General features: G+C 41.3%; 1 protein-coding gene across 1 annotated transcript in view; it reads right to left on the reverse strand.

Moving 5' to 3' along the window:
- The window catches only part of NOTCH2 (notch receptor 2), a 137372-nt gene extending 126533 nt beyond the window's left edge, over positions 1-10839 (reverse strand). Inside the window, exon 1 of the mRNA XM_063104308.1 lies at positions 10556-10839. Within this exon, the coding sequence (XP_062960378.1) occupies positions 10556-10628 (73 nt within the window). The 5' untranslated portion in view covers positions 10629-10839. The remainder of the gene's footprint in view (positions 1-10555) is intronic.
- Positions 10840-12107: the final 1268 nt, after the last annotated feature.

Genomic DNA, 12107 nt, shown 5'->3' on the forward strand with positions numbered 1-12107 from the left:
AGCCATTAAAGAAATGCAAATTAAAATCACAATGAGATATCACCTATGAAAATGGCTAAAATAAAAAATAATAACACCAAATTCTGGCCACTATGCAGAGAAACTGAATCACTCTTACACTGCAGGTGGAAATGTAAAATGGTACAGCCACTGTGGGAAAGTTTGACTGTTTCTTAAAAGACTGTCATGCAACTGCTATACGACCCAGCAACTGTACTCTTGGGCATTGATCCCAGAGAAATGAAAGCACTTTCACACACACACAAAAAAAACTGTACAGGAATGTTTACTGCAGCTTTATTCAAAATAGCCAAAAACTACAAACAACCCAGATGTCCTCCAATGGGTAAATGGCTAGATTGTGGTATATCTATGCTTTAGAATACTAACGAGCAATAAAGAGGACCGAAATGTTGATACATACAACAACAAAAATAAATAAATAAATCCATATTCTTAAAGAATATTTATACATGTAGGAAAATGTTCATATTATTTTAAGTGGTATAGTAGCAAATGATAAAACTGTGTGTATGTTAAAAATCCCAATTACGATCACAGACACAGAAAAACCCTGTCTGGAATGCATCAAAATGTTAACTGTGGGTTTTGGTTAGAAGTGATAGAATTACTGGAGATCTTAATGTTCTCTTATGTTCTCCTGTTTTGTTTTTTTTTTTTAATCCTATTTCCAGGGTTTTAAACATTACTCTCTTTGATGTAGTAATTTCTGTTCTGGAAATCTAACTTATTGGAAAAATTCTGAAGAGGAAAACTTCTGTATGAAGAATATCAAGGGCCGAGCCCGTGGCGCACTTGGGAGAGTGCGGCGCTGACGCTCCCGCCGCGGGTTCGGATCCTATATAGGAATGGCCGGTGCACTCACTGGCTGAGTGCCGGTCACAAAAAAAAGGCGAAAAAAAAAAAAAAAAAAAGAATATCAACACCATTTATATAGGAAAAACAAAAAAAAGAACTGGAGCCAACCAAATATGCAACCAAAGGAGGGTGGTCAAAACATTAAACCTATAGATTATTTGACCATTAAAATTAAACATTTGAAAATATGGAAAATACTTATAATCACCAAAGAAAAGCAAAACAGAAAATTGTATTTATGAGGGTACTTCAAAAACTTCATGTGAAGATTCATATTATTAAAATTGTATTTTTCCATGAATTTTTGGATGTATCCTTGTATATTACGAATCAATAACTTTTTAAAATCTAACAAGAGGAAAAAAAGACCAAAGATGTCCACCAAAATATTAATAGTACTATGGTTGTGGATATTTTTCTTACACTTTTCTAGATTTTTCAAACATCCTGGACTACTTTTAAATGTAACTGCTTTTTAAATTACTTAAAACAAACAAACAAAAAAATCTTGTAAAGGTGCCAGAGAAAATCAAAGTCTAAATATGACTTAATTATGTATAAACATAGGGAATAATTCTGTTGCTATGTAAACATACCTTAAACTGTTACAATGTTTGTTTTTAGTTACAACATCTTCCTTAAATCTCTTAGAAACTATATGTCACAGAAAACACCATATATTGTTACTTACTTTAAATAGTAACAGAAAGCCAAAGACCTGCATGATCCACAGGATATAGTCTTTCCCCTAAAAATCCTCATAAAAAATTTGAAAGTGCTTTAAATGTTGTAATAAAGTAAATGTCCTTAATGTTTTCAATTAAAGAGAATCTAGCAAATAAATAAAGCCATGTTCTCAGCAAATAAAAACATAATGAAAAAGTAATAATCAAAATATACATGTCCTCAAACTTCAATGAGTCTCAATACTTTCTGAACAAAATCATGTGAAAGCAGAGAATTTTAAAAAGTATCTTTTCAGCTTACCACATTTACCATGTAAAGAAGTTAATACATCAGCACCATCTAGTTTTGTGACTTCATAATTAGAAACTCAACAGAATAGATTAGTGAGTAGATGGTATTCAATTATTTTTATTTGAATGTTGGATAAGTACAACAACAGAGCAACCTCTCCTTGCTAGGTACCAGTTAAAATAGACTACTGAAACTGTTTGGGGCTTAAAATCCTTCCAGAATCCTCTCACAAAAGAGATGAGAATAAAAAAGATGAAAAAGAAGTAAACAATTTTAAAATGCACCTACCTCTGAACTAGGCAATTTACTTTAGAATGAAACCATAGCTTCTTGTACACCTTATTCAGCATGCAAAATTGTATTTTAAAGGGATGCTATTTGTTAAAAGACAACATATTACTAAGAAGACAATATCTGCCTCCAATCAAAATATTATCATCATGTTTTTCCTACCTCACAAAATACATGCACACTCTCTTCATATGAATAAACATATTCAAGGGTGGGAGAGCTGCTCCTAACCCAGAAACAGGTTCTGCAACACCCATAGTTCCAACCTCTTTGCGCAGTGATGAGTCCATCTTGGCATAATATTTGGCTGATGTATTCAAAGAACCCAGAGTTACTGCCAGGCTGCCAATATCCTGCAGAAGGAACTTGAGACCAGACTTGGAGACCAGAAACTGCCCTAGGCAGACCTCCAGAGAAAGATGCTTCAGTCCAATGGGAAGAGAGACCCGGGCCACCCACTGCCTGGCCAGAAGACCGAGGGTACAACAGCTGGACAAAGGTAGCTGGCCTGCAGTTCAAGAAGAGCAAGGGACAGTAAAATGGCCACCTGAGAGCTAGTTCAATCATATCTAGTAAAGCCAAAACTTCTGAAGAGCTGGTAGAACAGGGTTTTGCCAAGACAAGTACAAAAGGGTGAGGGAGATGTTGGTATGATTAATCAATGCCACCTGAGGCAGCAACTCTGGGTGTGTTCACACCACACTTCAGTCATTGCCTGGCTGTGACAAGAAGTTCCTTCAGCTACTGCCCACTAAGAACTGGGTCTTCCATAAAAGAAATTTCCACCTTAACTTGTCCTAGATCAGGCTTGGCATCCAGAACTGAGAATACAGCTCTCTGTCTCCTGCCATAAACCAGCTAATGGAGACAATAGACACCACAACATGTGCAAAATTTATATTTATACCCCATCAGAAAAGGGGATCTTTGTCTTTTCCACAAATCAAATTTTCACACTTCTAAATTACAACAGAGGAGGAAAATGGCAAACAGCTCACAAGAGCAGATAAGCCCAGCAAGAATAAGCTGGGGGTCACCATTTCCTGGTGATATCAGAATGTGGAGTTTACTCCTCCAGATCCTGCAACTCTTAGTCACCCTGACTGCAAGGAACAGCTTTCAGAGAGTGTAGACAAATGACTAAATGACTGTATTTCATATTCCTAATTGTGTACTCATCTGTCTTGTCTCCATGTTGATGTCAGCTACTTGGGGGCAATATCATATCTTCTACATGGCCAATGATTTCCACACATCTAGAAGAGTAAAATACACTGTACTTGCTACCACCTGATGCCAAGGGAAACACACAAATTAAGTATGATAACATACCACAATCCTCCCCAATGCACCACTAAGACAGCAGAGCTACAAAGACAATAAACTATAGAGCCAATAGATAGGGATCCTACCAGAGAATTATACAAAAACTTACATAGATAAATAAACTAATACAGTTTACTTCGCTTTTCTCACTCTAAGCTATGGCCCTTATCATCACCCTTTCTCAAATTTACTCTTTTTAAGGCCACAATATATTTTCTTCCATACAGCTAATATTCCCCTCAAAAAGAATAGGAGAGGGGGAAAAAAAAAAAAAAAAAACAGATCTACAGCAAACCTCCTACCACTACTAGTGAACACTGAACAGTCTGTCCTGTCCCAAGACCATAAGCATATCCCCTTCAGATCTGAAGCCACTTCCTTTTTCCTATCAAGGACAGCAACATCAAGTGTCTTTGTAAGGGGAGCAATCCTGGACCCTTTCTTGCAGTCTGCTGTTATGTTCTAGAGGCCCTGGATTTCTTATTCTCCCTTCCTTATTCTATTTTCTGCAGCAGTCCAGATACCCCAAAACCAGGACTGCCTGAAATGAGAGACCTTTTTTTCTCTTCACACTAACACATCTGAGGGCAATTCCTGACACCACGTATGTGTTCATGGGTTAACAAAGCAGACATCCTCAAAGGAAGCATCATTCACAAGGGCTGAGGACAGAATTCCTTAGCCAACACCAAAAAGACAGTGGAACTACTATGCATTCTGGCATCTCAGGTAACATTCTGATAGAAGGATAAGGAAGCTTCCACCCAAATAGTACCTGACACGAACAGTAGTCTTAAGTCACAGGACAGTTAGCAGATTTTTTTTTTTTTTAAGACAAAGCAAACAACTCTAGTAACCTTATGGGGATACCAGAGCAGCTTCCTTCTCCCTAGTAAGCTAGGCACTCAGCAAAAAGCAGACACTTTCAAGGGGGAAAAAAATGACAAGTAGCCTATCTCTAGCACTACCAAAAACAAAAACAAAACAGCAACAACAACAAAAAAAACTTTGACTTCCTCAGATCCATTCCGCATTGATTCCAAATTTCCCCTAATATATGAATCACCTGTGTATTTCTCAAACATATGCAAGTATTTCAAAAGTTCAAGGAAAGACTCATATTATCTTTTAATTCCGTTTTTCCATGAACTTTTTAGAATACCTTTTACAAATTCCCAGACACCATTCCAGACCCACTGATCAGAATCTCTAGGAGAATATCCCAGGTATTCTTATCAATCATAAGGGGGTTAAGGAAACACTGCTCAACAAATTCTTTCCTCCCACCAGTGCCCACCTGGGTAGGGACGTATGAAACATGTAGGGTTAAGATGGTTCATTAAGCAATCACCCCAGACAGGATCATCTTCATGCTCCTCACTCACTGGGTTTCACTCCTTTCATGAAAGGGAAGGTGTCAGTTGAGTAAATGGTACATAACCTATTGCATCCCTGCCATCTACACAGGACCCAGGATTCTGTGAGACAAATTCCTGAGATGTCAATGGGTACAAGTCATAGGAGGCAGATTACAGCTGAACATAAGAAAATCTTTCTAAGAATTAGAGCTGGCCAAAGATGCATTAAACTGCCTCTGGAAGCGAGCAGCTGTCTATCAAGAGATGCGTTTGAGCAGAGAGATGGTATGCTACCCCTTGACCAGGATGTTATAAGAGGATCAGATCCAGTATGGATGGACAGAAAGACTGGATGATTTTAAAGTTCCTGCCAACACATAAGTCAATAGGAGGAAAATTTCAGTCATCCTCAATTAATAAAAAGGGATAGTATAAAAGTCTGTAGGTGGGGTCAGCTTTCAATTGATCCTATCTCTTCAAAGGAGAAAGAAGCATAGAGACACACCCCTGACTCATCATCAGTCTCTCCTATAGAGTGTCCCAAAGGTGGCAGAGCAGGAGTCATAGGTGCTGTCACCAGGAGGCTCAGTAGACTCTACATTTTGGGCAGATACCAGACAAGTTCTGTAATACAGAGAAGGGATGTGTGTGGCATAGTCCCCACCCTTAAGGAGCAAAATCTTGCTGTGGAGACAACTTACACACTAAGTGGTTCTCTCAAATACTTATTTATCATGTCTCTTTAGAGTTTTTGTCAGTAGTGATGTTCAGGAAACTCTCTTATTGGGGGGAAAAAACAAATATACTTTACTAAATGTACATATCCTCTTGGTCTAGTACAAGTTTGCAATATCCAGCTCAAGATGAAAAATCTTTAACATAAACTTTACTTAATTCTAATTTTAAAAATACTATTCCAAAAATGACTAGTCCCAAAAATGACAAAATTACCATGAGGTATGGCAAATAATAGAAATTGTTGGCCTAATAATAAGAGGGTACTTTGAAAAGTTCATGGAAAGATCTGTATATCTTTTAATTCTATTTTTCCACAAACTTTTTGAAGTAGCCTCTGACAGTAATACAGGAAGTAGCAGAAGAAAACTCAAGTGAGAGGCAGGGGGTGGATGCCAGCGGCTGTGAAGTTAGATTCCAAAGTCAAAGTGACCTTTATAAATTGCAGAAGTGATCAAAAAAAAAGAAAGAAAAAGCGAGAGAGAGAGAGAGAGAGAGAGAGAGAGAAACCACACACACACACACACACACACACACACACACACACACACAGAGAGAGAGAGAGAGAGAGAAATTCAAAAGGGCAAGTTTAAATAAAACATCTGGGGAAGGGAAAATTTTGGTTTTTCCCCAAAGGTAAGCAATGACTCTTGCAAATCCTATTTTAAAACTGTCTGGGTACCAGAGTAGTCCAGAATAAGAAAATGACTAAAAGGAATTGTTCAATTGAACAAATATCCTATAGAGTGCCTATTAGATGCCAAGGTACCATGCCAGGTACAGGAGTAGGGGTGTTGGCATTAGAATAAACACTTAAATGAAAGGATTCAATTCTTTTCCTCAAGCACACATTAACAATAAAAGCACTGGAGGATGTTTTAAGTGTTTTTGTGCACATATAAGCCCATTTGTACATGAGATGGAAGCAGTGTGGAGAGTGGACGAGGCCCTGGATTGAGGATCAGAAGAGAGAAATTCTAGTCTCAACTCTGCCATTGGCTCTGTGACCACGGACAAAGAACATGAGAAAATGACAGACCAAAACAGTGCCTCTCCTACAAGGTCGCAGAACCAATTAATAACAGACCTGAAGGAGAATTTTGGTGTTCTGGCTCCTTGTTCAGTGATCTTTCTAAAATACTACTCATATGGTAGATTCATAAAGAAAAGTAGAAGAAAAGAAAACCTTGTGGTTTCAAATCATTTGCAGAGAAAGGGAAGAAGACAGGAGAAGGAGAATCAGGAAAGAGTGGGAAGGAAAATGTGTAGTTCAAGCTGAGGCATCCAGATAGACCTATCAAGAAAGGAAGCACTTAAATATGGACCATAAATACAAAATAAGAATGATAATGTAAAATCTCTTACTATATTCTCAGTCAAATCATGCTGTGGAAACTTTTACTCTAAAACCATTATGGACAAATAGATAAAGGGTCCAAAAATCATATACAAGGGTACTTCAAAAAGTTCACGGAAAAATTCATATTATCTTTCAATTCTACTTTTCCATGAACTTTTTGAAGTACCCTCATACATATATGAATGATGCTTGAAAAAAAAAGATAACAAATGAAGGGGACAGAAATTATAATATTAAAATATATGAAGCACTTCTAAAGCAATGGAGGCACATTGTGCCCAGATGAACAAAAAGAAATAGCATTATATTCTATATCTTTTATGTTAGCAATTTTTAAAATTCTTTGAGAGTCAGAAGGCTTAAATACTGGAATGGCTGACTGAAGTTAGGTTTATTATGGAATTTATGAAAATTTAGAAGGAAAGACCACACGTACACACATGAAGGCAGAAAATGGACTTAATCAATGGGTTCCAACCAGGTTACTGTGTCAGAATCATCTGTAAACCTTAAATAAATACAGATTCTCAGACCTACTGTATCAGAATCCCTAGGTGTTGAGTCCAAAATCACCCCAGCTGATTTTGACACAGCCAGGACACAGAGTTTTGTTCTACCACAATGGAAGGGGTAGGGAGGAGGAACACCAGGAATGGCATCAGAGAATGGGAACTAGATCAATGCAAATTTTGTGGGCAAAATAGAATTTCTGTGGGTGTGATATTTTTAAAATGTATCGTAAGGCTGCTCTGAAGCATCCAAGCATATCCCACTGAATTTAAACATTCTCTAATGGTACTGAAGTCAGCACTACAATCCAAGTGAACCAAAAGCTGTTCCTCTATGCCACAAGAGCCTACAGCGGAGGTAGTAGACAGGAATGGGGTAAAGAAATGCCAAGGCCATGTGGGTAAATATTTTTAAAATCAAAATATAGGGAAAGAAATAGAAACTAGAAATAATTACTCCTCCATCCCACTCTAATAATAATAATAATAATAATAATAATAATAATAATAATAATAATAATGAAAGGAAAAGGAAGAAAAAGAAAGAAGAATGAAAGAAAAAATAGTTTTAGGATAAATTTCATCTCCTTCTGAAAGAAAAAAATCATTGCTCTTTGTGATTTTTTTGAAAAGTAAGAGAAGAATGCAGCTGAGAAATCATCTAGCAGGCAGCAAAACCAAGGAGTCACTTCCCATTGCAAAGCAGAAAAAACGCAAGAAGCAAGGGGTGGTCCTGGATAGCTGTTTAGAGAATCAGACAGATGGGCTGACAGTTCCTTGCCTTAGGAACTGAGTGATGTTTAAATTAACAATTGGCAATAAGCCAAACACAGGAACACTCAAAAGTTTGGAAGGGTGTATTATAATTGATACCTTGGCAAAACACAACAATAATGGATTAGAAGGATTCAAAAAGCCTTCACTGCTAAACTCTGAAAAGATTTAAGATTTGTACGAAGAAACAGTCTTTTTAATCTCTTCTATTACAGTAGTTTAGCATCTAAAGAACACCTGTCTAAAAATCAAAATATCTAAATCCTATCCTTTGAGCCAGCTTGACTAACGTTCAACCTGACCACCTAAAAGCTAACTAGTAATAGCAGTGCCTTACCAGAGCAGAGGTATAAAGGAGAATATAGTTCTATGCACTGAGATGCTAGAATGAGAGAAGGCCTGTGTCAGAGTAATCCTATCTCTGACATCAATCTTATCATTTAAGACTTAATTTTGTAAATCACTTTATAATAATAATTATTATTCTCTATATCTCCCAAAAGTAGGTTATTCTTTTTCTTCTATTTCATAGGTGAGGAGACTACAGATCATGAAGATTAAGTTGTTTACTAAAACAAGCTAATGGTAGACAAAGGATTGTAACCCTCAGACTATCCAATTGATTATACTCCTCTTTATCCTAAATCTACACTAAAGCTTTCACTCAAAGAAGAAAGGCAAAAATACTACCACGTGCACTTCATTAAATGTTTTAGAAACAACAGTTTTGCTTCATGATCATACAGCCTACTTCTGAAATTCTTAGGGACCTAGAGGTGTATGAAATTGGAACTTTGCGAGAAGTATCTGGTTGGTGCTGAACAACCCAGTACTGTTTTCAGGTGATAAATAACCTTGCTCTCTTTTAAACATCTGTGATTGGCATGTTGACTGCCTGTTAACAATGAACAAAAACCATAAGAAAACAATGAACAAAGACCATATTTTTTCTGAATCTCATTATCTTCTTAACCTTTTCTTTGAAAAGATTTGTAGTTCGTGTACTATTTTTTTGGTAAGAGTAAAATCTTCTTTCAGATTTTGTTCAGGATAAAGAAGGAGCTCCTTTCAGTTCAACAAACATGCCCAAGAAACTACCCACTGGAAGCACAGAGTTCAAAAAGAATAAAACACAGCACCTGCCCTGAAAAGACTTTCTGAGCACCTTTTGAGTGCCATGGGTTTAATATACATTCTTTTAATTAATCCTATTAGCTGGGTAATTTCATTCCCATTTTATTGGTGAGTTAATATAGCAGAGCCAGGTTTGAATCCAGGATTACAGAGCAGGGCTCCAAAGCCCAAGCTCTTTCCACTAAACAGTCTGAAGAAATTTAGAATCTAAATGAGTGGGTGGGATGAATAAGATCTGATTCGATTTCCTTTCCTTGCTCCAACCGTGTTCAGAAAGACTGTTGGGACTATCCAAGCTTTCTAAGTAAGCACTTTTACTTAACTCATCCACTTTTCCTAACCCGCCCCTGCCCCACCCCCAAGCATGCCAAAAGAGCAGCAAACGCTGCTGCCAGGTTGGAGGAGTTGGAGATCGTCACAGCACATTCCTGAGTCTGGACGCGGACTGAAACAGCACCAGAGCTCCGCGCCTCGTAAAGAATCACAGCAGTTGAGATGTTTAAATCATGTGGCTCAGCATGCAGCCACACCAATTTCCCTACTGCTCCTGCCTCCACCTTTCAAAGACACGAGCAACATACACCCAACTCGTCAGAGCCATCAATCGGGTCGGAGTGTCAAAACTCGGGCGGGCCGCACAACCCTGTCCCCATCCACACCAAACCCACACCCCGGCCTGCGTGCCTCCCTTTGGCAAGGCTGAGTCTGGCTGTGAAGGTGGAAGCCGTTGGGCTCGGAGGCCCTGCCCCCGCTCTCCACGCCAGTCTGGCATTCCTTCGCTCAGCCCATCCGCAGCCCGCGGTCGGCGACGGTTCGCCGCGGGCAGGGGGCCCTCGACTCTCCCTCCACCCCAGGAAACGCGGAACCAAAAGGGCACAACTGCCCAAGTCCGCGAACACAAGTGCTCGGAAAGGGAGTTTCTGAGACTCGGTGCCCGGCCTCCCTCGGGCGAGGAGGCGCGCGCGGGGCCACGGAGGAGGGGGCAGGGGCGGCGGGGAGCGCGGGGGAGGGGCCCGCCCCGAGAGGTGCCCGGACGACGTCCAGACCTGAGGGAACCCAGTGGCCTCACGCCGCGCGGGCGTCCGAACCCGGCCTTCCCACAGAAAGCACAGAAGTGGGGGGGGATGGTCGCCCCAGGTGGCCGGCCGGGGCGGGGGCGGCGGGGCGCGGGCCCGTGAGCAGGGGACAGCGCCCCTCAGCCCGATACTCACCACGCGCGGGGACCGCGAGGCACAGCCAGAGAGCCAGCAGCGCCCACAGCGGCGCGGGGCGCACGGCAGGCATCTTCTCGGTCGCCTCCTCCTCCGCCGCTGCCACCCGGGCAGCTCCACATGGGGAGGGGGTCCCGACAGAGGAGTCCCACTTTCTCCTCCCCTGCTCCCGCTTCTGCGGCTCACGGCCTGGCGCCACGCCCCGGAGTTCAAGTTTAGATGACTCGACTCCCCGCACCCCAAGGCTGCTGCTCCTCGGCCGCCGCCTCAGCCGCCGCCCGAAGTTTGGCTGAAACTTTCTCGGGTGTGCAGCGAAGCGTCCTCGTGTGTCCTTCCGCCTCGGCCGCCTCCTCCCCCTGCAAGGCCCCGCCCCCCTGTCGCCGGGGCCTCGGCCTCGGCCCCGGCCCCGCCGCCTTGGGCACCCAGGGGTTTCCCGCAGGAAGAAGCGCCGGCCCGAGCTGCGCGGAGGGATCTACTACGAGTCGTTAGACGACCTCCCCCGCCCCCCGACCTCATCCTTCCACCCCGCGTTGGGTGCGGGCGCGCCTTGGCTGTAGCAGCGTTGACGCGCTTCGCTGGGCCGTGCCCCTGCTGAAGGGGGTGGGTGTTAGGACCCTGAACTTCAAACACTAGGGCTTGCCGGGATCGTGAACTTGCAGGAAGAGGCAGACCTCATCCAATGAGATCTGTATCGCCCCCACACACCCACACACTCCCCTGCTAGCTGGAGGAATGTGGAGAGTCGGACCAGTGCTGTCAAAGAAGGAAATGGGGCTAAGGCGCCAAAGTCCATTTAAAAGGAACAGAGCCATCACCTAGGTTGTTCATTCGTTCATTCATTTAGCCATTCATTCGTTCATTCGTTTAGCAAATATTTCTTAAGCGATTACTTTGCGTGGCAGTGTGCTGGGCACAGTGAAGTGGTACCAGAGATGCACAAGCTACTTTCCGGATGAAGACTTGGCTGCTGAGGGCTGGGGGATTCAGGGAAGGCTTTCATGGAGCAACGGGGGTGAGAGCAGGATCATGAAAGGTCAGTAAAGTTCGTATAAGACAAGGAGACCAGCTAAGGATATTCATTGTAGCATTGTTTGTAATAGCCAAAATTTGGGAGCAACTAAATGTCCCCCCTTAGAGGAATGGATGAGTAAATTATGGTATATTCATTAAATGAAATGCAGTACAGCAGTTGAAAAAGATTATGTTCATATATGTCAGTAGGGATAAATCTTAAAAACCAAATAATCATGAAAAACCTAATTGCAAAGGGAGACATAAAATATACCATTTATGTATATTTATTTTTTCAAAACAATACTGTATATTAGATGTGGATGCATATGTATATAGTAAGAGAACATAACCATTATAGTATTTATTATCGGGGCAGGAAAGTATGGGATGTGATCAGGACTGGGTACCAGTGGGCTTGTAAAAAAGAGCCGAAATTAACAACAAAAAATTGCGTGGACGTATCATTCTAGGAGAGAGCCACCATAAAAGCAAAGGAACAGAGAAGTGAGTAAGTAGATGAGTTCTGGCACTGTTAGCA

The sequence above is a fragment of the Cynocephalus volans genome, chromosome 8 (genome assembly GCF_027409185.1).
Source record: "Cynocephalus volans isolate mCynVol1 chromosome 8, mCynVol1.pri, whole genome shotgun sequence".
NCBI classification, from domain to species: domain Eukaryota; kingdom Metazoa; phylum Chordata; class Mammalia; order Dermoptera; family Cynocephalidae; genus Cynocephalus; species Cynocephalus volans.